This window comes from Tinamus guttatus, unplaced genomic scaffold (genome assembly GCF_059628265.1).
Source record: "Tinamus guttatus ecotype Peru unplaced genomic scaffold, ASM5962826v1 Tinamus_guttatus_pri_ptg000107l, whole genome shotgun sequence".
NCBI classification, from domain to species: Eukaryota; Metazoa; Chordata; class Aves; order Tinamiformes; family Tinamidae; genus Tinamus; species Tinamus guttatus.
Window position 1 is genome coordinate 205432 of NW_028288641.1, and position 24606 is coordinate 230037.

The 24606-nt window shown below is 42.9% G+C and overlaps 2 protein-coding genes across 3 annotated transcripts; one reads left to right on the top strand and one right to left on the bottom strand.

Annotated features, from left to right (window-relative positions):
• On the top strand, positions 1 to 18173 carry NSMCE1 (NSE1 component of SMC5/6 complex). The gene is made up of 7 exons (XM_010222056.2): positions 1 to 165; positions 5460 to 5581; positions 13728 to 13805; positions 15067 to 15213; positions 16416 to 16532; positions 17307 to 17427; positions 17917 to 18173. Exons 1-7 carry the CDS (start codon positions 48 to 50, stop codon positions 17985 to 17987), a joined length of 774 nt encoding a protein of 257 aa, XP_010220358.2. The 5' UTR covers positions 1 to 47; the 3' UTR covers positions 17988 to 18173.
• Positions 18174 to 18743: 570 nt separating this feature from the next.
• Positions 18744 to 24318, bottom strand: KDM8 (lysine demethylase 8 (putative)). Of its 2 annotated transcripts, none has more exons than XM_088520963.1 (7): positions 23848 to 24318; positions 23437 to 23600; positions 22854 to 22986; positions 21911 to 21952; positions 20947 to 21096; positions 19305 to 19397; positions 18744 to 19218 (listed from the first exon to the last, which is right to left on the bottom strand). In XM_088520963.1, the coding sequence occupies exons 1-7, from the start codon at positions 24304 to 24306 to the stop codon at positions 19054 to 19056; spliced, it is 1206 nt and encodes a 401-aa protein (XP_088377089.1). In that variant the 5' UTR covers positions 24307 to 24318; the 3' UTR covers positions 18744 to 19053. The 2 variants fall into 2 exon arrangements, with proteins under 2 accessions (XP_088377089.1, XP_088377090.1); XM_088520964.1 differs by having other exon boundaries at positions 23437 to 23557; positions 23769 to 24306.
• Positions 24319 to 24606: the final 288 nt, after the last annotated feature.

The following is a 24606-nucleotide window of genomic DNA, read 5'->3' on the forward strand; positions in this document are numbered from 1 at the left end:
TCTATTTTACCCTCTTTTCAGCGTCTGAAGCCTGGTGGAATATTGCAATGGCAGCTCAGATGACTGATAGTCATCGACGGTTCCTGCAGGTCCTGATGTCTCATGGGATAATGGAAGGATCAGAGGCTAGGAAATTACACAGACATTGCTGTGAAATGCATAAAGGTTTGTCTGACTTTCTGAGAAAAAGTGTTGAGAATAAGATGGGAGAACATTTTTTTTTCTGATATTCTGATATAGTTTACAAGTAGTTAGATTTTTAAAGTTATATATTTAAAATTCTATTAATTCTCGCCAAGAATAGTGTTATATCTCCAGGATGTTTTCCTATATGCTATATGTATGCTATATTCGTATGCCATAACAAGATGGATTTTATGCTATGTAGAACAAAAATTTGGTTATATGCTTTCAAATTTGTTAGAGGTTCTTCATTGAACAGAAGTACTACAGAAATGTGTAATCAACTCAATTATGATTTTTTTTCAGAGATCGACCTGTATCTGTAAGTTTGAATTTTCACTAATTTTGAGAATGTAGTGGGTACAAACTGGACTAAACTTGAAATGAGCAATGCAGTTAGTATTAATTAATCTGTAGGTTTTAGTTGTAAGTTAGATAGTAGAGCAAAAAAAATGCTAATTGTCATTTCACAGAAAAAAAAGAAAGTAATAAAATTCCCATTTTTTTCTTTTCTACATGATGAACAAAATTAAAAGGAACAAGGAATGTGTAAAAACAAACAAAAAAAACCCTGCCATGTGAAGGGAAATGTTCAAATGGTGCATAAAGTAGTAATTTTAACAAATTACTGTTGAAAGTTGGATAACTCCAGAAAGTATGTTCCTTAAATCACACGTTATAAGAAGCGATGTCTACTGAATGTACACCTCAAGTTATTCCTCTTGTGCTCTAGTATTTAAGGTTTTAAAAATAAAAAACATCACAACATTTATATTTGAGGGATTTGTCAGTTGATGCTGTTTATGTTAGCCTGTTGAGAGCTAAGCCAATAATCGTAGGGGAAGGAACTGAACTATTCAGTGTGTTACTGAAGTGTTTAGGATAATAATCTTAGCATCACTGTTGCTAACTGTGCTTTTCCCCTGTTAGAGAGAAGAGATTATAGTCAGCGATAGGGACAATTACTCATTAACCAAGACTTGAGAGTCTTTGCTAGAAGAGCCCATTACCTATATATTTTCCTTAATTAAAATGTGTCAAGCAGATTCCATAGATTTATTTAAACTTTGCTGGGCTTCTTTCAGCAGCTGTGCAAGTTCCTGACTGAAAAATAGAAATTCCTGACTACAGAAATGGCATGACAAATTCCAAACTAGAAAAATAGTGTTTCTCTTAGTTGTTTTCCTCCTGTTTTTGTGAGAAGTGAGTCACTGAAGTGTTTGGTAAATGCATTTCGTAAGCGGTCTAGATGAACAGCTTGGATATAATCAGTTGTTTGTTTACAACACTTGTGAAAAGTGTCTAAAGAGAAAAATTTTACAGCTAGATCCTGTATTGAGTATGTAAGATCAGGGGCTAAAGTAACATTAATTAGAAAGGATTATTTATTAGGAAGAGTTATTTTGTTTAATAGGTCCCTTGCAACTGCTGCCTACTGAGTACTTCATTTTTTTTTGGTATAGTGGCAGCCAGTATGCAATGGAAAGGATTGTGAAACTACTCAGATACGGCGTGGGAGTTTAAAGTGTAACAATTTTATTAATGCTCTACCTGGGAAGGCTGTGTGCCATGTTGCGAGACAAAGGGATGTTCAACTTGACTCATTGAATGGAACATTTTTTTTTGCATCTTTACATCTGTTAGGAATAAAAAATATATTTTACAGATCATCTTTAGCAGGGCAGAGCCACCACAGTCTTGTGAGTAGTGATATGAGGAAGCTCAGCCTGTTTGTAGTATTTCTAGAAGTTCTGTTTTTGATGTATATTCTTCAAATACATCTTAATAACGCTTACTGCAATCAGAACGCATTTTGGCTTCCAGTCAGATCAATGCTAACATACCTAAAATGTACCTAGGATGGCATAATTGAATTAATTTATTTCCCCCACAGATTGTGTTATATAATGAGGCTGTCAACTATCTGATGATAGTTTCCTTAAATATAAAAGAATAAATAAGCTTTGTCTGCTGAAGCCAAGTCATACAGTAACTCATCTATATAGCCTCTGAGCAAAGTGATCTGGCCATTTTCCCTCCTGGTATTTAGCTTGTTCTCTTGTTCTGTTTTATTTCAAAATCACAAGGCTTTTGGCCAGCAGACACCTTCTTGTTGTTTGTGCAGCACATCAGTGTTTGCTGTTAGCAGTCAAGTACCTGTACTAATCTGCCCAACACTGCTAGAAAACATGCAGTTCAGTTAGAATACATATTGAAGGACTGTGAATTTGTATCTATTTATCCATAGAATTTAAGGCAGGAAGGAATTAATGCAACAATCTATTTTTGTCTACCACCTAAACCAGGCCATATTTTTTAACCAAAAAAAAAAAAAGAAAAAAAAAACATTTTTTTTTCCTGCATTTCAGATGACTGGATTGAAGCCTAAAATGTGGAGAAGCTTATTAGGTGTTTGTTGAGATGTATTCTCCATGTTGAAAGAGAATATACAAAGAAAATACACAAAAAGAATACACAAAGAAAAACAATGACAGAAGATTGGGTACCTGAGTCTGTACTGAACCACTATGGTAGCTTAGTGTGTTAGCTATCCCCTAGGAAGTGGTTACACTTTAAGTCTAAAGTCTTCTAAAGTCTTTGCTATGACTGATTACTGAAGTTTGTCGAGAAATTTTCAAGAGTATCTGCCTTGATATGTGGGTGGAAATCCAGCCACCCAGTTTGAGTAACTGGATATTTTCCCTGCCTGAACACCTTGGCAGTTTGATTGATTCATTCTACAGAGTTGCGTTGCAAAAACACTCTTAGAAGCAGCAACTTCTGCTTCTCTGTGATTCTGTTTTCATAGGAGGCCTGAAACATATATTGTAGGTGAGTGTGTATAGTGAGGTTCAATGTGAATGGTTCTCTATAAAGATAAAATATTTTATATACAAGTAATATATATAATATTTATATATGAATAATATTTTTACATAAAATAATATGTTTAAATAGTATATTTAAAATAATAAGCAGGACATACATAAAAAATAACCATGAATGATGAAGTCTAGTCCATAGGTAAAATGTCATTCAGCAATTTGAGGCAAGAATCGCCTTTTTATTTCTTTTTACAGTATCTTCTGCTCTTAGTTTCTAGTTGTTCCCCAAATTAACAAAACAAAAAGATTTTGCAAAAAATACCATTATGAAGTGCAACTAAGACTGTTTTGATTTTAAAGGACTTCAGACAAGCTCTTCGATTCTCTTACAGATAATGGTCCCATCTCATTTTTTCCTAGCTGTAAAAAAGCTACCAGGCAGAATATTCAATCTCCATAGGGAGCTTTTTATATAAATCTTCCTGTTGACTACTAAAGGGAATAAGTAAAGTAAATTAAAAAAAAAATCTGAATGTCTTCAAAACTGAGGAGTGATTTAAAGTCCAAAATAATTTGTCATGTTATTCTTTGCGTATACTTCTAGTTTTAGTTTAATGCTGAAGTTCCTAAACTGATGAATTGCATGTCAGAAGTTGTATAGAAGGAAAACAAGAGCAGCTCTGCAGACTAGAACTGCACTTAATCTTCTGCATAATCTGTTTACAGAGAACACGGAAACTGAAGTGCATAGACGTGATAAATTTATGTTTGGGTATTATACGATTAAAGGTTCCTGTCACTTTTCTTTTAAAGCATTTATTCAGCTTATTTGTAGTCTTTTGCCTTAAATGTGGGAGCCCTAATCTTACAGCAGTCTGTGTGTTTTTGCAGTTTATCATGAAGCTGTGGCTTCTCTGACTGACCTTAGTAACAAGATTCCTTATGTTTGCTTGTCTTTAAAAAAGAGGCAAAACAGTGGCAGTTTAAAAGGCAATAATTAACCAATATGCAAAGTGAGAGTTAGTATGCCCTGGTACCTGCTGCATGTAGTTTGCATAAAGATGTGTTCAGAAAATATTCTGGTTTCTCCTAGCACCTTTACATTTTATCACAGCCAGGGACCTTTTCTGTGGAAAATATTTGAGTTTAAGAGTTTGTCTAAATTAAAAAGCAAAACAAACAACAACAACAAAAAACTAAAACCCAGTATGATCTTCTATCTCTCTGTCCCTGAACTAATTTCTTGTAAAGAAAATGTTCTCAAGCAGTGTCCTACACTAGTGTATAATGAGCTCTTCTTCTAATGCAGCCACATGCTGGCTTTATTGAGTGTTTGGGGCTGAAGATTGTTTACTGACAGAGGATAAAGAACAGAAGCTGGTTCCATGACATACTTGGTTTGCAATGCTGTGCACAGCTTTGTTCTGTGCATAATTGGAACTGAAAACTGGAATAGCTATTTGCTTTAATTTTATTTGACTGAAAGCAGATTACGATAAGTAGATCTGTGATATGGTATTAATTAAGATTACACTTTTTTCCCTAGAGAAGGAAATAATTTATTTCTGTTACAGAAATATCATTTACAGCAACTGTTAGTTAGGTTTAGGCTATTATTTTTTAAACCGGTACATTTTGCTGGAAAGCTATCAGAAATGAAGACCTTTGAAAAAGTTTAATATTCTGGAAGTAGAGCAGTCCCAGCTTTAATAAGCATCTAACTCATTCATATCACAAATAGGCTTTTTTAACTGCAGTTGTTTGAAGCAGTTTTAACACTCTGAGCTTTCTGACATCTTGCCCAAAGAAAATGGGCAGATACATTCCTCTGTATGTGGTGCCAGAATATGAACACTGTTGATAATTAGGGCATTAATATCCACCTTTTAGTAATATCACATTAGTTTGTCCTATTTTTCATGAAATCTTTTACAGTATATTGCTGGGTTTTAGTAGTAATATGTTTGAATAAACAGTTTCTAACCAATTAGTTAGATTGGAGGTTATTAATAATACAGCTTCATGTACAAGAATTGTTTCATAGAGAAATCACAGAAAGGTTGATCTAGGAAGGGCCTGTCGAGACCCTCTGCTCCAAGCTCCCCCAGGGCCACCTCGAGCACGTTGCCCGTGACCGTGTCCAGGCGCCGTCTGAGCGTCTCCAAGGAAGGAGGCTCCACGGCCGCTCCGGACACCCTGCTCCAGTCCCGTGTCACCCTCCCAGGAAAGCAACTTCTCATGTCCAGATGGACCGTCCTGTGTTTCAGGTTGTGCCGCTGCCTCTTGTTCTGTTACTGGCACCACTGAGGAGAGTCTGGCTCTGTTGTCTTTACACCCTCCAGGTGTGAAGGGAAAATCAGGAAAAGGAAAGGTCAGCAAAAAGTGTTTCAGGAGAACATAAGAAGGTCTGCATAAGACTTTTTTCTTCTTTTTTCTTTTTTTTTTCCCCAGTCTACTATGCACATGATAAATTGGATGATTTCATCAATACTATTAACGTCCATCTGCAGCCTTTGTTCATGCAGATCCGGAAAGGAATGTCTGAAGACGACGGGAGAGTGCGTTATGCCCTGGTAAGTATGTGACCTGCTGCCGTCTTATGGTGTTGGCCTCATGATGAGCGGATAAACTGCTGCATGGAGCAGGGAGGAGAGGTCACCAGTGTCACTGATGTAGGTAACCTTGGTGGATAATGTGCCAATGAAAGGTACAGATGGCTTCTAATTGTCAACTGCATAAAAGTCTTATCTCTATCTGTGCATAATAACACAAGGTTACTCTAAGTGCCAGCTTGGGATGTTACGAAGTGTGAGCTAACTGTGATTCTTTGTTTACTTATAAGAACTGTGCCATTCACAGAGGACATGCAAGTGAAGGGTGCTCCTTACTCTCAGCAGTGTCTTGTTTTGTTTCTGCTGGGTTTTTCCCTTCTTAGGCTGACAGCTGCTGTATAAGCTACACATAGAATAGGAAAGTGGGAGGATACCTTGTCAACACCATAGGTGTGTGGGAGTGGAATGGCACTAAGGACCACAGTACTGTCTGCTTTATGTACTGTAAACATTGCCTAAGGTTGAGAACTGAAGATTTTTTTTCACAGATTTTTCTTTCTCAAGAGGAATATTTCAGCTAGAAAGCAGTGAGAGCTTTCTAATATTAGTTTTCTTTTTTGCTTAACCAACAAGGTACCTAACATAAAAGGTTTGCTAAGCAATAACGTAAATATAATTTCCCTGAGTGCTCTGAAATCTAGAGTTCAAAGAGGAAAGGTTATTCAGTAATGTAAAAAGACCATACTGGAAGTCTTCTAATGTTAACTGCCACTTTTAACCTTTATGTTGGGTAATTTTGCCAGTTCACTCGGGTTAATGTTGAAGAGCAGTAGCAAGAACAATACAAGTATGAAGTATGTTGCCTGACATTGGCAATCGACTCCGTCCGCCGAGGCGGCCAGGCACGTCCCACCCGTGCCTGGGCCAGAGAGCACAGACACCAATATGAGGATGCTGCAAATGGCGTTTAATATACGCAGGCTGGATCTTATAAAGGTAGCGAAGGCGGAAGCATGCCTATATAGCCAATAAGCGTTGCTCTTTACCTAATATGGCATATGCCTTAGTTCCCTATTCTTCCCGTACATCGCGAGATCTTCCGAGCGCCGTACCCTACATCTCCCCCCCCCCATGTTAATCTAAATATCCTAAATATCACACAAGCTGCTAATAGCGTACATTGTGACTGCCTTGTTTCTGTGAGCGTCGTAGCTGATGCAATACATAGTGGATTATACATGACAAAATAGGCATGCTGCAAAAGACACCAATCAATACCATAATGATAATCAACCCAAGCTTCCACAATCAATTCAATTGAGCCAGGATAGTAATCATGTCCAGATACTGTTGCCTATGTTCTCAAGCCATCTCCAGTTTCCTGGGTTACGTCTTATCATCTGTAGCAGATCTGATCCTACGTTTTGAATGTCCTCCGACCTCTTGCCGATCTTCTCGTAGTCTTCTGTGGTCAGGCAACAAAATTTTAGGTTTTTGAATGTTCTGGACCGGCCTCCCCCCACCTGGAGAATCTCGAAGATTACGTTGATGGCCTCGTGATGTGCTTTGAGTATCTTGTTGACATCCCTAAAACCTGCCGCTATCTGTTGAGGCAATGTGTTTACTGCTTTATTCGTCCACAACAAGTGACAGGTCGAGCTTTGAATTTTGTATAGCCCTGTTGATCCTAAGATCGGGCCGAGGCAAGTAATATTAGCATTCACCAGGACGAGGAATGGTGCCTCGCTCATATTACCCGGTAAAAAGACATCAGGTGACATGGGGGCAAAAAAAAATTTTACAAGGGTTGGGGGTATTTTGTCTGGTGGTAGGTATGCAGCAGCCAGCAAGCATAGCGCGCTAGAGCAGGAAACGTTTCAGGTGGGGAGAATTATAGTACCGTTCGTCCATCTTGTACCTGAGTGTCTAAACAAGTCTTCGGGTATAATCCACTCCCTGTTTCCTTCATCATCCCCGCAGCTAAATCTTCCCACACCTCTGCCTATATTTATTGTATTATAACTTTCACAGGTGGCAGAGGGGTCTGATGTAATCTTTCTCTCCCATTTCTGAGCCTTCTGAGTGACTATCTCTAGGTACCCTGTGAAATTCACATGATGGGAGCGGTATGTCACATTAACATATGACCCATATGGTGACCATGATTCCCCATACACTGTCCCACTAGGCAGTATTGTGAGATTTGCTGCTCTTCGTGCCATTAATTTGCATAAAGCGTTATCTGTTAGCGAAGCCGCAAAACTTACAAAAGCAAAGCATGTTAGTGAATTGTGTGGAAGGAGCGTTTGTAGAAGAATTGTTTGAAAGCAGGAACTGAGAGGAAAACTAGGGCCTCACATAGCTCTGGCATTACAGAGGCCTGCTTGGGGTGCTACACAGTTGCCACTTCTAGGATGGTTGGTGCGCACGGACTCTGCTCCTCCACGGTTCCCTGGGCAACGCAATCTGCCCTCCTCGCAGCTGCGAAAGGGAGTAACGGAGGACGGAGCGGGGTGAAAGCTCCACGGCCAAACTCTGTTGCACTCCCTTTGCTGGGCTGCTGATAAGCTGCACAGTGGCTGTCTAATGAGAGATATACGATAACATGTCCGGTGCTGTGCCAGCAAAAGTGGCAAATGATGAACTTTGCTTAAACTTTGCTCATTATAATGTGAAAACCGTACCTCCATCTCAGAAGTTACCCGCCTCCGAGGTACGACCACCCCTCACTGAGCATGCGCTTTAGATTTTCGGTTGACTGTACCTTTAAATGAAAGCGAGAAACTTTGCCACCAATCAACAACAAGGTTAAGTATGACTTTAGTCACTCAAGCTCCACCTGAATGTAAAGAAAAGTATAAAAGGTGAACTAAGGATGAAAAGTCTGGAGGGAAGAATTCATCGTAACTCCTGGGTCAGTTGAGAGGCTGAGCCCCCATCCCTCCCCCTGTGCCGAGACGCTGCCCGAGGAGACTCGAGACTGGACGTCTTCTCCCATTTTCTGGGGTGAGTGATGATTGCATATTTGTACATCAGAGCTAGCTAAAAACCCCATGCTCTAGTAGAGAATTTCCTTTACTAACATCGAAACCTGCTTTGTAAATGCTGCACTTGAATAAATCACACTGTTTGTGAACTCGACTATTTGTTTGCGGGAGGGCAATCGGACCTGCAGTTGACAGACTGTTCGTGAATCCGATACCTTTTTTGATACCTCCTTCCCCCCCCCCACCACCATTACCACTACGGCTTTCAAACTGCAACATTTTCAACACAGGTTGAGGTCAGGACTTTCCCCTTTTTCCACCCCAGTGGGGAGGCAATAATGGGATGCGCCTCTCGCCCTCGCCCATTGTCGGGCCTAGGATTCTGTGTTTCCTGGTCGACTCCATACAACCTGTATCAGCAGGATAACGCAAAGAGACCCTTTCCTCGTCTTGCCATGTCGATCGTTTGTTTTGCTGTTCTCCAATATTTCCTTTTCAACCGGACAAGGTGCTTTCTTAGTAGGTCGGGGTCCAGTCGAATCCTCCATCACTGAGGTGTATGGGTTGTGGGGGTCGTCCCACCAGCTGTTCCTGTAGGGGTAAGCTCATAGTTGCCATGAGTTTTGAGGTTCGGTCTTATCCACCTTGTGGGTACCCATTTCACTACCTCCTGCTGTCTTACGGCCGCGTAGCCCCTTCCCTGGGTTACCAAGTTCCACCCAGACTCCCATATCCCTTTCTCTGGGAACCTGACCAGAACTGGGGGCCCATCCTCTATAGCCGCGACCGCCCAATGCTTATCCACTGGTGCCTTGTTCTCATTTCCACGAATGAAATGATTCAGCGAATATAGCGCTCGCATCAAAATTTCTGGTTGCTTCATACTGGGAATTCTTTGGGTATGACCTTCCCCCTCCCCAAGGATCTTGATTTTTTGTTTGAGGGTTTGATTTGCTCTCTCTACAATTGCCTGTCCTTGGCTATTATGAGGAATTCCGTGTTGCAGTTTAATTCCCCATTTGTCAGCCCAGTCTTGCGTAGATTGGGCTGTGAAGCAGGAGCCGTTATCTGTTTTGATTATTCGCGGAACACCTAACCATGCTATAGCCGTTATCCAATGCTGGTGAGCTGCACGGGCAGTAACCCTCTGGTGTTGTGTGGCTATGATCAGTCCACTGCATGTATCCACTGTAACTGCTAACCAGGGTCGTGGTTGAATAAAGGGCATAATGTGAAGTCTGACTGCCAGATTTGATTTGCCTTTAGGCCACGGGGATTCACCCCAGCACCCCATAGAGTCGATCGTTGGCAATACGGGCAAGTGGCTACCACATCCCTGGCTGCTGCAAGGGGAATGTTGCAATGCTTTGCAAGGGCTCTCGCTCCTATGTGGAGGTGCTCGTGTATAGCACGAGCTTGTGTTATTGTCCATACACCCTTGGCTGCTGCATCAGCTTTATTGTTGCCTTCCTGATAATATCCCTGTATACTGGCATGACTTCTCACATGGACTATGGAGGCTGTGGTGCTGCGCTGTTGCAGCGCCTCCTCCAGTATGATGGCTATTGGCGTGCCCGCCCATACATTCTCCTGTGTGCACTGATATGATGTATTGAGTAGGCTATATGGATTCAGGTCTGTCCAGTTGCTTTGAGGAATACCTAACACCAGTGCATCAATTGATCCGCTGTCCCACAAAGCCAACAACTCTTAATTTGGGTATAATTAACAATACGCCTAAGTAGCATAACATATCCATTAGTGTTAAAAGTAGCATCAGCTTCTATAATAGCGTTAAAAGTAATGTTACCTCCTAAAAGCCACAATATACAGCTAATAATAACAGTAACACTTCTTCCTCCCATGTTGTTCTTCTGCAGGCTCACACTTTCCACAGCTAGGGTACCAGCTGCCTGCCTGCTATGTTTGATGTATGCGAGTTTGCTTCCAGCCAAGGTCTCGCCCATTTTTGCTGGCACCCATCTGGTTCCAGTATCTGTAACGATACAAGCATACCCTTTTCCCCAGGTTATTAAGCCCAAGGGTCCCATCCAGTTTCCCGTGTTCCAGTCTCTCAGCATCACCTTACTCGGACCCGACTTTACTTCTGTCAGGCCTCCCTTTAGCCCAGCCCTGTGTTTGACCATCAGAGGGACTAGGCTATCCTGGGGCAATCTCAAAATTTTAAAACATATTCTGCTCTTGCCAATTTTTCGTTTTTCGTAGCTGGCGTTTCAGCGTTTGGTTCATATGTTCCACTATGTCATGGTCCTCAGGATGTAATAGTATGGTGAAAAAACAATCTTTTAAATCGATTATTAAGATGTCCGAATCATTTTGAAAGGTTTTCGATTTCCATTTCTATTTATGTTTGCATAGCTTCAATTTGGTTTCCTCCCCAGAAATTGCTTGGGATTTCTGTATATTAAGGAGGCGCCCGCTCCAGTAGCATTGAGGCTTTTACAATTTGTAAGGACTGTTGCAGGTCCTTCCGTGTCAGTTGCACTGGAGCTTGGCCATCGCTTCATTCTTGTTTCCCATGCTGAAGTACTTCCCTAGTCTCTTTCCAAGGATACAAGTCAGAGTACGGCTCCCAGTCCTCCACTGGTTGGGGGGCGGGGGGGTGCCATAGTCTGAGTTATTCCTGACTTTCCCACTTTCAAATTCTGGACTTTCTTGTTGTGCTTATTTAGCCCTCTCTGCTGATATATATATTACACAATAAAGATCTAAAAACCACAGATACAAACAGCACAAACACAATTTCCATCCAGTGGCACGACCTCACGTAGCTGTGCGCTCCACTAGTGAGTTCCACTGTCTCAATTGCCTAATCCCATCCTCGCTACCAATTAGGTTGCGAATGGGTTTGGGATTCGGCAATAATCACACAGAACAAAGTGGCTACGGCTATTCAGGTGAAAGCACGTTAAAGAAGCAAAGTATGCCTAATTACTCGTGAGGTAATACTTGTCGGCAGGACACTGAGACTGAACATTCTCTTGAGTTGGCAGATGAGAGGGTTGCTGACAGGCTCCCAACTCAGCGGGCGTCCCCGCAGAGACAACGTGGGTCTCAGTGTTAGGAGTCTCACCCCCCCTTTCTCTCTGCACTGTCTGTTTATGCCCGGTGCATCCTGCCACGTAGGGCCAGTACGTGCCAGCAGGCAGACCAGGGGGCGGACAAACTCCGCCTTCAGTCACATAATCTTCCCTCCTGGGTGCGCAGGTGCGCATGTCAGTAAATTGTCCCAGTCGTCAGTCTGAGGGTCCTGCCTTTCTCATCTCCCTCCCTCTCGGGTGTTTGACCTTCAAACTAATTTAGAGGATGTTTGCAGTTAAGTTGGCTACAAGCCCGGTCGAGCAGCCGCCTTCATCTGCTTTTGGAGGAGGTCGGCTCTGAGCCTGGCTGGGCAGCCGCCTCCGCGCTCCTTATCGCTCAGCCTGGGCAGGCAAACATCTTCTTTCTCAGGGTCTTGGATCCTATTTTTCACAATAGTTTTATGACTCTACAGATCATACAAATTTCCTCCTTTCAACCATACCTCGTGTCGGCATCAATATACAAAGGCCACAACACACAACAGAGATGAACATAGCAAATAGAAATAATAGCCCTAACAACGGTTTCCGTCCTCACCCAAAGCACCACAGTTCTTCAACCCCCACCCTTAAAGACAGATCAAATTCCTCTGCACCTCCCTCCTGGCCTCCATCAAGCCCTCAGCAACACAAGTTTCCTTGATCTCATTCGCCTTCTCTTCCCCAGCCCCGCTTTCTCCTTTTTTCAAGGCGATCTAACAAGCGGAAGCGGGGGCACAGACAGTGTAGGCGCCGCAGGTGCAGGCACAGATGCAGGCACTGGCGGGGGGGTTAGCGATGGATCTCCAAACACCAGCGGTTTTCAGTGGCGTGGCGGTCCCGGTCCTGAAGTGCTTGCAAAGGCTGCCGTGGCTCCGATGGCCACTTTGCTTTTGGCTTTCACATCGGGTTTGAATACTAGGTGGTGTTCGGCTTTGAACCCGTTCTCTCTGCACCAGATTGAAAGCTTGCAGAGGGTCTGTTCATCAGCCTCTGTCTGCACTCCCACTGCTTCGCTCTTACCGAGCGCCTCCCGTGCTGCCCTCCAAGTCTCCCTCTCCTCCCTTGCTCTCTGGAGGACCTGCCGTATCACTCCCCACGTCTTTAGATCTTTCGCACTCCCTTTAGACATACCATATTCCGTTAACGCGGTGGTACATCTCTGCCAGTGCTGGGGGAATAAAACTTCCCCGGCACTGTTAACCGCCCCTTCTTCAAGGAGCCGCTCAATGCAGCTCTTAACTGCGTTCGATTTCATAGAAATCCCCCATTCACGAGCACACGATAATACGACCTTGACTATCCCTTCCATGATCCGCGGATCCCTCGACCGCCTACGGTCCGCCGCCTACGGTCCGCCGCCTACGGTCCGCCGCCTCGGAGTATCACGTCGGGGTCACCACTTGTTGCCTGACATTGGCAATCGACTCCGTCCGCCGAGGCGGCCAGGCACGTCCCACCCGTGCCTGGGCCAGAGAGCACAGACACCAATATGAGGATGCTGCAAATGGCGTTTAATATACGCAGGCTGGATCTTATAAAGGTAGCGAAGGCGGAAGCATGCCTATATAGCCAATAAGCGTTGCTCTTTACCTAATATGGCATATGCCTTAGTTCCCTATTCTTCCCGTACATCGCGAGATCTTCCGAGCGCCGTACCCTACAGAAGTATCAATAACTGTGTTTCATAATGAAATAAAAATATGCATTATAAAATATTTACCACTATTGTCTGGAACAGTATATTAGTTCTACTGTGTGACTTTGTATCTTGTCTCAAAACCTGGCATTTTTTTCTAGCAGCTTAATACCAACTTAAGGCACAATTCTTCTCTGCTTGTCTGTCTCCATTTGTCCCAAGTTTCTGCGGGGCTGGAGTGCTCAAGAGAGAGCACAGAGCCTGCTGTGGAGATTATGGGCTGATCAGGGTCTGCAAAAGGAGGGTTTTGGTACTGGCTTTAATGAGTGGCTTCCTTCAGGCTACTTCAAGAACTGAAAATTCTGTTAATTTTAAGATGATGTATTCTTTTCACTGGAGTATCTTTAATAATTCAGAATGTAGAAATACAACAGCATTTTGATCTCAGTATTATTTTATAGGTGAATCTGGCAGAGACTGAAATTACTAAAATGGCCTCTGATTATGCAGAAAATGAATTAGAATTGTTCAGAAAAACAGTAAGTATGCTATTTATTAGTTAGCAAATTATATTATTTGTGAGGGTATCTTCTTAAAATGAATGGAAAATTGAAATGCTTTTCAGCAAGTAGTTGCCATTTCATGTAAGTTTATAATTCTTAATTTTATACCAAATCACACAGGGGGAAAAAATAATATACAGAAGCAGTAATTCCCTGTTAAAACTCAGTTGTTGTTAAACTGAAATCAGTAACAGGGGAGTGCTCCTTGGAGTGAATGACTTGGTATATCTGCTTGTAGTTAAGCAGACATCCTTCAGCAACTTTATTCTAGAATTTATAGCTGGAATTGTTGAATATTGTTAAAATAGAGGCACATTCTCACAGGTTTCAGCATTCCACTAATATACATTAGGTTTTAATGGTAATAATATAGAAATTGAATTTAGTGATTTAAATTGAAATATTGTGTATTATTGTTGCGGTAGCCAATTCATACTGGGTTTAATTACTAGTCAGAGCAATTTTTAATTAGATCTACTTGATCTGGATACCAAGACATTCTGCGTCCAATTTCATACCTGCACCCAATATTTTGAGTTACAATTTTGAGTTAATGATAGCTATGGTAGGTTGTTCTCATAATGTTTTGAAATTTGAGGACACAGTTTATCCAGCCATTAGACTTTCTTGGTTGCACTATAGTCCCTAAAATACAATTTTTCTATATAAACTGGAAATAGTAGTGTATCCACAGATGCTGAAGTCTCATTTAAACTGACGGTATCCAGGAATTTTTTACTATTGTTGTAAAACCAGTACAGTCACAGAGGCAACATTGTCATGCACATATTACTACTACTATATAAACTGCATATTGCTCTGTGATAATGAGCAGCAGGAATGTTCCCATTGAGGGAATCTCTGAAAATTGGTAAGATTGCTACAACATCGATGTGCTGGATAGGTTCAGCAGTACCACTGATTCCAGAGGGGACAAATTTACTCCAATAGCTAAAGAGCCTTCCTCAAAAGAGATGTATCAGACCTGAATATGCTTAAGGGTCATTGCATGCAGCTTTGTTTAGGAAACACTGTACATGTTCTTGGCAAAGATTAAAATTGACAAGGCAACTATGATTGTTCTAGCTTTTGACCTGAGTTTTACATAGTTCTGGTTCAAGCCATACACTGTAGCATATACCAGTATATATGTATGCAGGAAAAGTGGTACATTACTATAAGGGGTGCCTAGCTAATTGCATGCTTTTTTAATAGATGAAAATATTTCTTCCTATAGATGGACCTAATCATTTTATCAGAAAATGGCTTTGCCTCTTCCACAGAGATTTTAAACTTCGTTGACCAACTGAAGACAAAGAAAATGAAGAAAAAGGAAGCAGAGCAAGTGTTGAAACTTTTTGTGGAGGATAAGTGGCTCTCTGAGGTAACAAAAGTTTTTTACACAATGTTTGTATTTTAGTAGAATCACAGAATCCTTAAGGTTGGAAGGGACCTCTCGAGGTCACCTAGTCCAACCCCTGCACACGCAGGGTCACCTGGATCACGTGGCACAGGACTGCGTCCAAGCGGGTTTGAAGATCTCCAGAGAAGGAGACTCCACAACCTCTCTGGGCAGCCTGTTCTAGTGCTCTGTCACTCTCACTGTTAAGATTTTTTTCCTTAAGTTCCTGTGGAACTTTTGGTGCTTCAGTTTGTGTCCATTTCCTCTAATCCTGTTGGTGGCCACCACTGAAAAGAGGCCGACCACATTCTCCTCACTCCCTTGAGGTATTTGTACACACTGATTACATCCCCTCTCAGCCTTCTCTTCTTCAGGCTGAATAGGTTGGGATATTGTTTTTTTTTTTTTTTTCATGGATGTGATGGCTGAAATTGGAGCTATTCTTCAATGAACATTAGCAAAAATCATTTTGTGGATCCTGCCCTTATTGTCACCCCAGTCAAAAATTTTTGAAGGTAGTACATTTACAAGCAGGAAGTCCTTGGGCAGAACATACTTAAAGCTTGGATCAAGAGGAAGCTCTTCAAGGTCATCAGTGCTGCCAGTAACATTTATGGTGCCTTGGAAAATGCAGTGAGGTCAGCTGTTGAAAACTCTTGTACCAGCAGTCCCTTCACCACTGTGGAGAATTTTTTTTTAATTTCATGAGCCAGAAACTGAGTCGATGCTGCAGCTGTTTGTTAGGATTGCTGAGACCTCAATTCCTTCTCTGCTGGATGCATCCTATCCTAGATTTCTAGCATGCCATCACATTTCCTTATGTTGCTGCTTTTTAGCAGAGAGTCTCCAAGACTCATCAAGCAGCAAGACTTTGCTGAAAGCCAGCAGACGTTTCTATAATGTGTAAATGAAGGGTCCCCAAACGGTCTCTGTTTAAGGAAGGCATGCTTGCATACCTTCCAAAGACTATATCTCTTTTAAGGGTGTGGGATCATTCTTTTGATTCTAAGTAAATAAGGGTCTGCCACTTCACAAGTATTTTGTCTTTGCCTTTATCAGTGTTGGCATGTTTGTTTCTCTGTGGCAAAAAATGGATGCCAATTGTTTGGTGAATGGTGGTGAGCAAGGTCAAAAGGGGCAAAAGGAACTAAAATAAACTATCTCACCAGTTGTTGTTTCCTTAGAAAAATGGGGAATATACACTGCATACTCGCTGCATAATGGAGATGGAGCAATATATTCTCAGCAACTACCAAGGTGTAGCAAGGAAGTGCAACATCTGTCACAGCCTTGCCATCCAGGTAACACAGTTGTTTGGATAAACCTAGCAGGCATCTGCTGATGGGCTATCATGGTCATAGCTGAAGTGTGTGATACTTTCCTTTGACTGTCAGTCAGATCATAACATTTCTAGTCTTGTAATCTAGTAAAAGTGTTCATGTATATTAAAAAAAAAAAAACGCTTTTGTCAGCTTATCTATTTTATTTTCTGCCCTTAAAAAAAAAGGGGAAAAAAAAAGTATAAACTTGGAGAAGGCGAACAAATCGCACTGCCCTGCTTTCTAAGCCCAGCAGGCCAGAAGTGAATCCTTGTATCCTTATCCTTGCACAGTTATAATAGTAAGGGTTAGCTAGCTTGATCTTTGAACCTTGCAAAGGGCAACTTTTAATGTGATACATATCCATTTTGGTTCAGAAATTACTTGACTCCTGGATTTCAAAATGACTCCGTGTGTGAGTGCTCATGTGAGTGTGACCCGACATCTCTTCTTCCCAACTAACAGCTTCTGCTTTGTCTTCTATCCCAATCACTCTCCTTTGTTACAGACAAATATCTCTGAGTTGTTGAGCTTTCAAGTTAAATTTTGCACCATATAAAGAAATTACATTTCATAGTTTCCAGGAAAATGCCTGCTTTTAACTTTACTGGTATTGTTTTTTGAGTGTCTTCCAACTGTAATGTGTGAAGCATTCTTTGGCATAAAGCATTGTATAATAGCTGTAGCCATTCTGACAGGTTTATATTGAAATGAAGCAGAGAATAGATTTTTTTTTTTTTTTACTTCTGATTTTAGAGCCAAGTATGTGAAACCTGTGGAATTGGAATGCATTTACCTTGTGTTGGAAAGTACTTCAAAGCTCAGACTGAACCACACTGTCCTCACTGTAATGATTTCTGGCCTCATGAGATTCCAGGTAAAAAACAACCTATTTAAAAAAATGTATGTAGTAATACTAAGGAATAGATTGTGCTATTAAATGACACTGCTTATGACATTCATAATTATGGTTGAGTGTATGTTATTTCTTACTTTAATCAACAGTAAATCACCCTTGGGCAACATGGAGCACTGGAACTGCCAAGAATATGTCATGGGGTCACTGGTAGATCTTGTGAATAGTGTTCCTGATAGTATTAAAGTTAAAAACCCCGAACGCCTCAAAATTCCCACAGAAACTAAAACTCCTCCAAAACCTAAAAGCAAAATAAAAGTTACAACCAAAAACCTTTGGAAATACTGACTTTCTACAAAGAGCACAAAATCCTCAGATTTCATTTAGTCAGTGAAATCAGATGTTATGAACAGAAGCACAAGATTATATAAAGCATTTTGAGAAACTGCAGGTCATGCTCCATCATCCTTTTTGTCATTCGGTAACCTTGCTGTTTTGTTTTCTTGACAGAGGTGAGTCGGATAGATTCCCAGGGGTCATCAAAGAGAGAGAGAGGAAAAGAGCTTCATTCTCAGCACTAGATAGTTAAGACTGCTTTCAGTGATTTTTTTTCCCCTTTCTCTTGCAGAATAGTCAGCTTGCAATTGTATTCCTTAACAATGTAATTTTAAGTGTTTATTATTTCCCAACGTTTTTAAAAATCTTGCAATAAAATTGTCATTGACCTTACTGCTCTCCTGAACAGTTATGTCTGCACATCTTTTCCAGAGGCAGAAAATGGGTGAGCTTGGAGGGATCTCCAGAGATTATCCAGTCTGAGCCCCCTGCTCAAGCAGGGTCACCTAGCGCAGGTTGCCCAGCAGGTCTGCCCTCTTTCCTGAAAGGATGTTCTTCCTTGTAAGAGGGACTTAATAAAGAGACTATATTGCCAAATGCTAGAGCATTGAATGACAATGTATCTTCAATTGGTAGAAATGAAAAGAATTCAAGACTTTCCCAGAGAAAGGAGGAGAGCCAGCAGTTCAGCTGATCATTAACCAAAGTATGATTAAGTTTCAATTTATTTAATTGAACTATGGATTAACTACAATTGATTGTAGCCCTATTCCTTAATACTATTCTTTTCCACATCAGAGATTGGTATCATACTTCATGTTAGCACTTTAACATATTGCACTAGTGGGCAACATTCTCCCTCACTGTTTATGTAACTGTGAGGGAGTTAACGATTTCCACTGTCACTAAATCCAAGCAGAAGGAAACACTCACTTGGTTGTATACATCTTTTGTTCCAAACATTTTTTTTTTTTTGCCATGGTATCTCATCAGTGCCCATATATAGAGCTGCTTTGGATGTACGCACACATACAAGACAGGCAGCTGACAGATGTTCTTTACAAGGAGTTTGTATTAGAAACATTCACAAAAATAAAGTGTCTGTAGCAACATACTTCCATATAGTTGTCCAGATTCTTTTACTCTGCTGAAGCAGATTTTTTTTTTAATCCAGCCCTGAACATCAAGCTGCACTCTGAATGGAGATTTCTCATGTTTAAAAATAATTGTCTTCTGTAGAGTGTCAAAAGTTACTTTTTCCTCTTTCTGATTGCTATTAAAATTCCAACAAGCTTTATGCATGCTTCTGAGTTATGACCACCAGAAACTTACAGAGAAGCTGATATCAAGAGATCGTACATAGTGCCAATATTTAACTGGAATAAACAAAACCTGTCCAGGCATCAGAATACAAGATTGAGATGAAGCATTTCTAAAATTGGGAAACTTAATTAAGTCAGGATTCTCCACATCGACCTATTAAAAACAAAACAAAAAAAGGTCTTTACTTAAATATGTTTTCATCCTGATTACTGATTTTAAAATTGCAGGCAAGTATTTACCTGACTAGTGTTGTGAAGAAGTTGGCTTTCGTGTGGATATAGGTTCTCAGAATCTTGTGGTGAATATAGACGGATATATTTTCTTCCAAATACCTGTAGATATTACAATATATGTTTTCCACTTGTCATTGTTGTACACGTTATCAGAAAAATAGCTTATGTTTTACTAAGTAGCAACTAGCAACTCTAATATACTGCACTCTGGTATATATAACTGATTACCTTGAGAATAACAAAAATTATCAAGAGAATAAGAAGAAGCATCGCCATCTGCTATTAATAAACAGACTGCTATAACACAAAATGGAAACAAATCAAGCTGTAATTGAATCTCAGTCCTGGCTCTATCGGTGCAGGTTAGAATTTGAAATACCAGCAAAAACCTCTAAACTAGTTCAAAGTTCAAGACACACTATTTGCATGGTTATTTGGGCTGGCTAGTAATGGTCAGAAGGCCTGAGAATAAGGAGGCGGATTCCTCAGCGCAGTCCCTATGAGCAGGCAGAAGTCTAAACTCGCACGTGCTACTTGAGCTCTTGCTGCGCTGCCGCTGGAGTCCTCAGCTGGGTGAGCAGGATGAGCGAGGCGAGCGGAGCGCTGCGCTGAACGGCAGGCACGATCACTGCGTCCTCCTGGGGTCCTGCGCTCGGAGCAGGACACCACAAAAGGAAGAGCAAATATTCATGCTGCTTGTGCCAGGATTCGAGATTTCTTCAAGGGCCAATAGTGATCACATCTGTTTGGGAATGTCACACTAAACAAAATAAATCCATACTCTGATGTAACTGCATCTGGAAATACACTGGACTGAATTGTGCTACCAAACTATTCCTAAACAAGCTGCTCTATTTTCTTTTCCCATATCATAGAACAAGATTTTATGAATGCTATGAATATCTGAGTATTAATGACAGACCTTTCCTCTTTTTTGCCTCAAGCATAGTGCACAAATGTATTCTAAAGGCTAGAAAAGCATAAGCAGGAGGCTTAGCAGTGTATATTTTCACTATTACTTTACACTTTTACACTATTTCACTTTACACTACTTTACACTATTTCACTATTATCTATGAGAGGTACTAGTTAAATGGAACACTGATCTGATTTATTATGGCTGTCTGTATGTTTTGTAAGCTATCTTTCTTACTCAAAGGCACTATGGATATCACTTAATGGTCTAAACTAAAGAACCAAGCATTAAGTGCTATTTTTAGTTAGGTATGGAAATAAAGAGAACCTTGGTCACTGCTCAGTGGCCTCACTGAGCCACCCTGGTAAGACTTCATAGATGACAAGGCTGAACTCATAAGTTAATGGACAACAACATGCATCTCCAGACACTGGTTTTCTCATTAATGAAAATACAATCGTTGCAGCAAATGTCACCACTGAATTAAGTAGAGCTCATTCTACTTTGTTACCTGCACTGCTGTTCAGAGTGCCAAGACTCTATACAATCTTTCAGAGCATCTGGCAGATGCACTCCTATTCTTCAGGCTGGAAAACACAAGTTCTGAAACTTTTAAGGGAAGCATTTTTTTTTGGTTCAACAGTTCCCTCTATGGGGCTTTCCATCTACACGTTATATGCAGTGTTCTAGCAACAGCATTGGTAGCACGCTTCAGGAAAGTACCGTACAGACCTGGGCTAAGAAATTTTGCTGGGGATCCTGATGAAGTGGTGAGATGGTGCCTTCAGGGCCAAACCAAGCGTTAATGGTGATGTTGTCCTCTTCCCCTTCCCCCAGGCAGCAGTAATCAGGGATGCTGATATCCTCCTTCAGTTCTGGTATCTACCCCATAAAGAAATAAACATATTGGAAAGGATATGTGCTGATTTGCACAAAATACATCATTCTTAGAACAAAGTATCTCAGCTTGATACTAAGAGAACAAATGATCTGCTTGTCCAGCCAAGGCAGTGCAGAAATAACTAGAGTGCTGGAAATCTGCAGGAATGTCCCCAAACTTTCCGTTCTATCAAGCAAATCATGTTGGAGGGAGGAAGAGTTAAGAAAAAGAAAGGGAAGGCGTTTCTTATTCTTCAGAGACCTTTTTCTTCAGTAGACACCAGAGAAGCCCAAAGAGCAAGAACTATAAAAATGAGCAGGTTTGCTGATACGGAAAAGGAGCAACTTGTCTTTTATATGCTATGCTTGCTTCTCCGTGGGGTTCCTTTATAAGAATCCCACCTAGCTAATCTCCTCTAATTAACTGAAATGACATATCAGAACATGGTTGATATATTACCATTGAAGACTGCGTGCTGGCCAAATCTCTTTCCTCAATGACATATTCTTTGGGAAAATTCTGCTTTTCCATAAGCAGCATTTCCATATAATGATAACCATACAACTAAATGCCACACTGTACTGAAGTGAATGCTTTCGCTTCCTGCAGCGTTTTGTTTCCACTCTTTTCAGCTGAGTGAAACCACCCCTGTTCTTTCAACTTGTGGGAAAAGCAAATACAAAGAAATAGTGTGAACCTTCCCCCATCGTAACCTTCCATCTAGTAGAGATGATATCCTCAAAATTACTTGTGATTTCTTGTCCTTTAAAGGGAACAAATGACTGCAGAAAGATAAAAACATTCACTCTGTTTTACCTGATCAAAAAGCTGGTGCTGGGCAAGGTATCCTACGCTGTTCTGAAATTACAGCAGACAAAGAAAAAAAAAGAAATGCATAGTGACATATAGGGTAAGGCTTCACAGTTGTGTTTATGGACTTTATTTATAGTTAAGATCAGTTTTCAACGTGGTATTTCAAAGTACACGAATTGTCTCAGCAGCGGACTAATATAAAGGGCCTTGTGGAATAATAGGCTGCATCTACACTGAAATGGCAGGAGTGTAGATACATCCTCATAATTAACAAATCACCTAGCTTAAGTTGCTGGAGGGAACCTAGCAGTAACACTATGGAGTCTGGCGGCTCCTCTCTAGGCAGACCCACCGCTGGGCGCAGACTAGTTCACCTTCATTCGCTGCACGTATCTGCACGCTCTAGTCCAGGCTGCACCACAGAGCAACCCGCAGTGACACGGTTCTATCTGCCAGCAGACTAAGGGACAGAAAACGAGAGCTTCTGATCCTCAGCTGTCCAAGTAAAAGGACATTAGTTAGTTAGTCGCTTGCTTTTTTTTTTTTAACTTGATGGATGTAAACTTGAACCTATATCCTAGACCTCGCTAAGCAGTTTAATAACTCAGAGGAACAAGACTGCTGGCTGAAGAGCTGAATTAAATCCCTTACGCTAAATTGGATGCTGTCATCCAGGCTTTTGATGCAGATCTATTTATTAAATTTCAGCAGCTACACATTTCATTATATAGAGAATCAAAGGTAGTTGTTATTGCAATAACTATTTGTAGCTTCAGATCTTGAAAACATTTCAAATATTTTAATCCACAGTTGTCTCTATAATGTGCCTCCTGCATTAAGATCACCTCTAAGCACCTATTGTCTAGTAACATCCAACTAGGCAGAATTCTCTGTTCCAGCAGCACCTTGCTGTATTCGGAGATGGAACAACATGAGAGTAACAGACCTTGTTCATTATATACTGGTTGATGAAGTCATCGACGGTCATGAGCTTCTGAGACCATTCCTCATCCGTATATCGAGAACCCAGTTCCACTGGAACCGTGCGGCACCCCGCAACTTGAGCAAGATAGTCCACGCTGAAATAGAGAAAGTTCCATTACCCCTTTATAGCGTTCTTTTGATGGACGAAACCCATCTTTCAGAGCAGTAAATGCTGGTTGCCACCATTTCTTCCCACTAAGACCAACCAGACAGAGACAAAGGATAGCAGAAAAAGATGCAAGCAGCAAGGAAATGAGCAGTCAAGGTTGTATATATTTTATGCCATAATATGCTTTGGTTCTGTGTGCCCTATTTTAAACCTTATTGAAATATCCTTTTTCAAGATCCTTTTGAGCTGAGATTTAAGCAGCTAGTTTCTCTTGCCCAGCTACAGCTTATCTTTTTTGCTGCCTTATATTGCACTGTTTGCTGAATAAAACTGCTCTGGAACGTAATATTCTAGAGTGATTTGATGCACTCGACCCCTGTCGTTTGTGGATAAACACGCAGAAGTGAAGGGAACAGCAGCGAGGAGCCGCTCTCACCTCCACTTGGTCATGCACGGCCAGTGGTCAATGACCCCCTCCAGGACAACCGGCTTCTGCGGGATCAGGTAGTTGTCTCGGAAGTGCTCCAGCGAAGGGCAGCGCAGGCTCCGCACCGCGGCTGCGGGCGGGATAGCGGGAGCCGCAGCGGGAGCCGCGAGCGCCTGCAAGGGACGCGCGGTCACGGGGCGCCCCGCTCACCCGCTGCACGCGGCGGCGCCGCTGGGCCGAGCCGGAGTCCCCGGGGGGCCGCGGGACCCCCAGTGTCCCTGGGCAGGGGGGCCGGGCGGACAACGGGACCCTGGGGAGGGAAGCGGGGGGCTCCCGACTACCGGGGCAGGAGGGAGCAGGCGGCCCCGGGCCCCGCGAGGACAACGGCCGCCCGGGGAGGGGGCGCAGGGGCCGCGGTACCTGGCGCGGGGCGGCGGGCGGCCCGCGGGGCAGCCGGGCCTGCAGGACGCGCACCAGCCGCGCCAGGACGTTGTCGAGGACGGCGGCGCCCATGAGCAGCCCCAGGTCGCAGAGGCGCAGGGCGGCCGCCACGGAGCCGCCGCCCGCCGCCTCCGCCAGCGCCGCGAACAGGCAGCCGTAGGCGTAGAGCTGCCGCCAGCCCTTGGACACCTCGCGCCAGGGCGCCGCGTTCAGCTGCTCCCACGCGTAGTCCTGCAGGACGTGGCCGAGGCGCCGCAGCGCCGCCAGCGCCGGCCCGCGCGGGGCGCCGTCCGCGCCGTAGAGCAGCGCGCGCGCGCGGCGCAGCAGCGGCCCCGCGCTCGCCTCCACCTCGTCGTCCAGCGGCAGCGGCAGCTCCTCCGCGGCACCGGGCAGCAGCGCCCGCACCTCGGCCCACAGCGCCTCCGCCGCCGCCGCCATGGCGGCACGCGGCGCCGCGGGCAAGGCGGGGCGGCAGCGCGAGGCAGGGGCGGAGCTTGCGCGGAGCTGGGGCGGGGCCTGCGCGGAGGGCGGGGCCAGGGCGGAGTCTGAGCAGAGGCGGGATCGGGGGCGGGGCCTGCACGGAGGGCGGGCCCGGCGCGCGCGGGTGGCGCGTGGTGCCCGGCGGGGCTCGGCGCGGCTGCTTCCCGCGCGCGCGGCGGACGAGGCTGTCCGGGGCGGCGGAGCTCGGAGCGGGTGAGACGAGCCCTGTCCGGGACGGCGGAGCTCGGAGCGGGTGAG

Bases quoted from the DNA above. Each gene is read 5' to 3' on its own strand.
- NSMCE1 (XM_010222056.2), top strand. From the start codon at position 48: ATGGCAGCTCAGATGACTGATAGTCATCGACGGTTCCTGCAGGTCCTG. The intron at 5,582-13,727 runs GTAAGTATGTGA...ATTATTTTATAG, and splicing joins GGAGAGTGCGTTATGCCCTG to GTGAATCTGGCAGAGACTGA. The intron at 13,806-15,066 runs GTAAGTATGCTA...TTCTTCCTATAG, and splicing joins TAGAATTGTTCAGAAAAACA to ATGGACCTAATCATTTTATC.
- KDM8 (XM_088520964.1), bottom strand. From the start codon at position 24,306: ATGGCGGCGGCGGCGGAGGCGCTGTGGGCCGAGGTGCGGGCGCTGCTG. The intron at 22,987-23,436 runs GTGAGAGCGGCT...TCTCTATTTCAG, and splicing joins CCGTGCATGACCAAGTGGAG to CGTGGACTATCTTGCTCAAG. The intron at 19,219-19,304 runs GTAAATACTTGC...TGTTTTTAATAG, and splicing joins TTCTTCACAACACTAGTCAG to GTCGATGTGGAGAATCCTGA.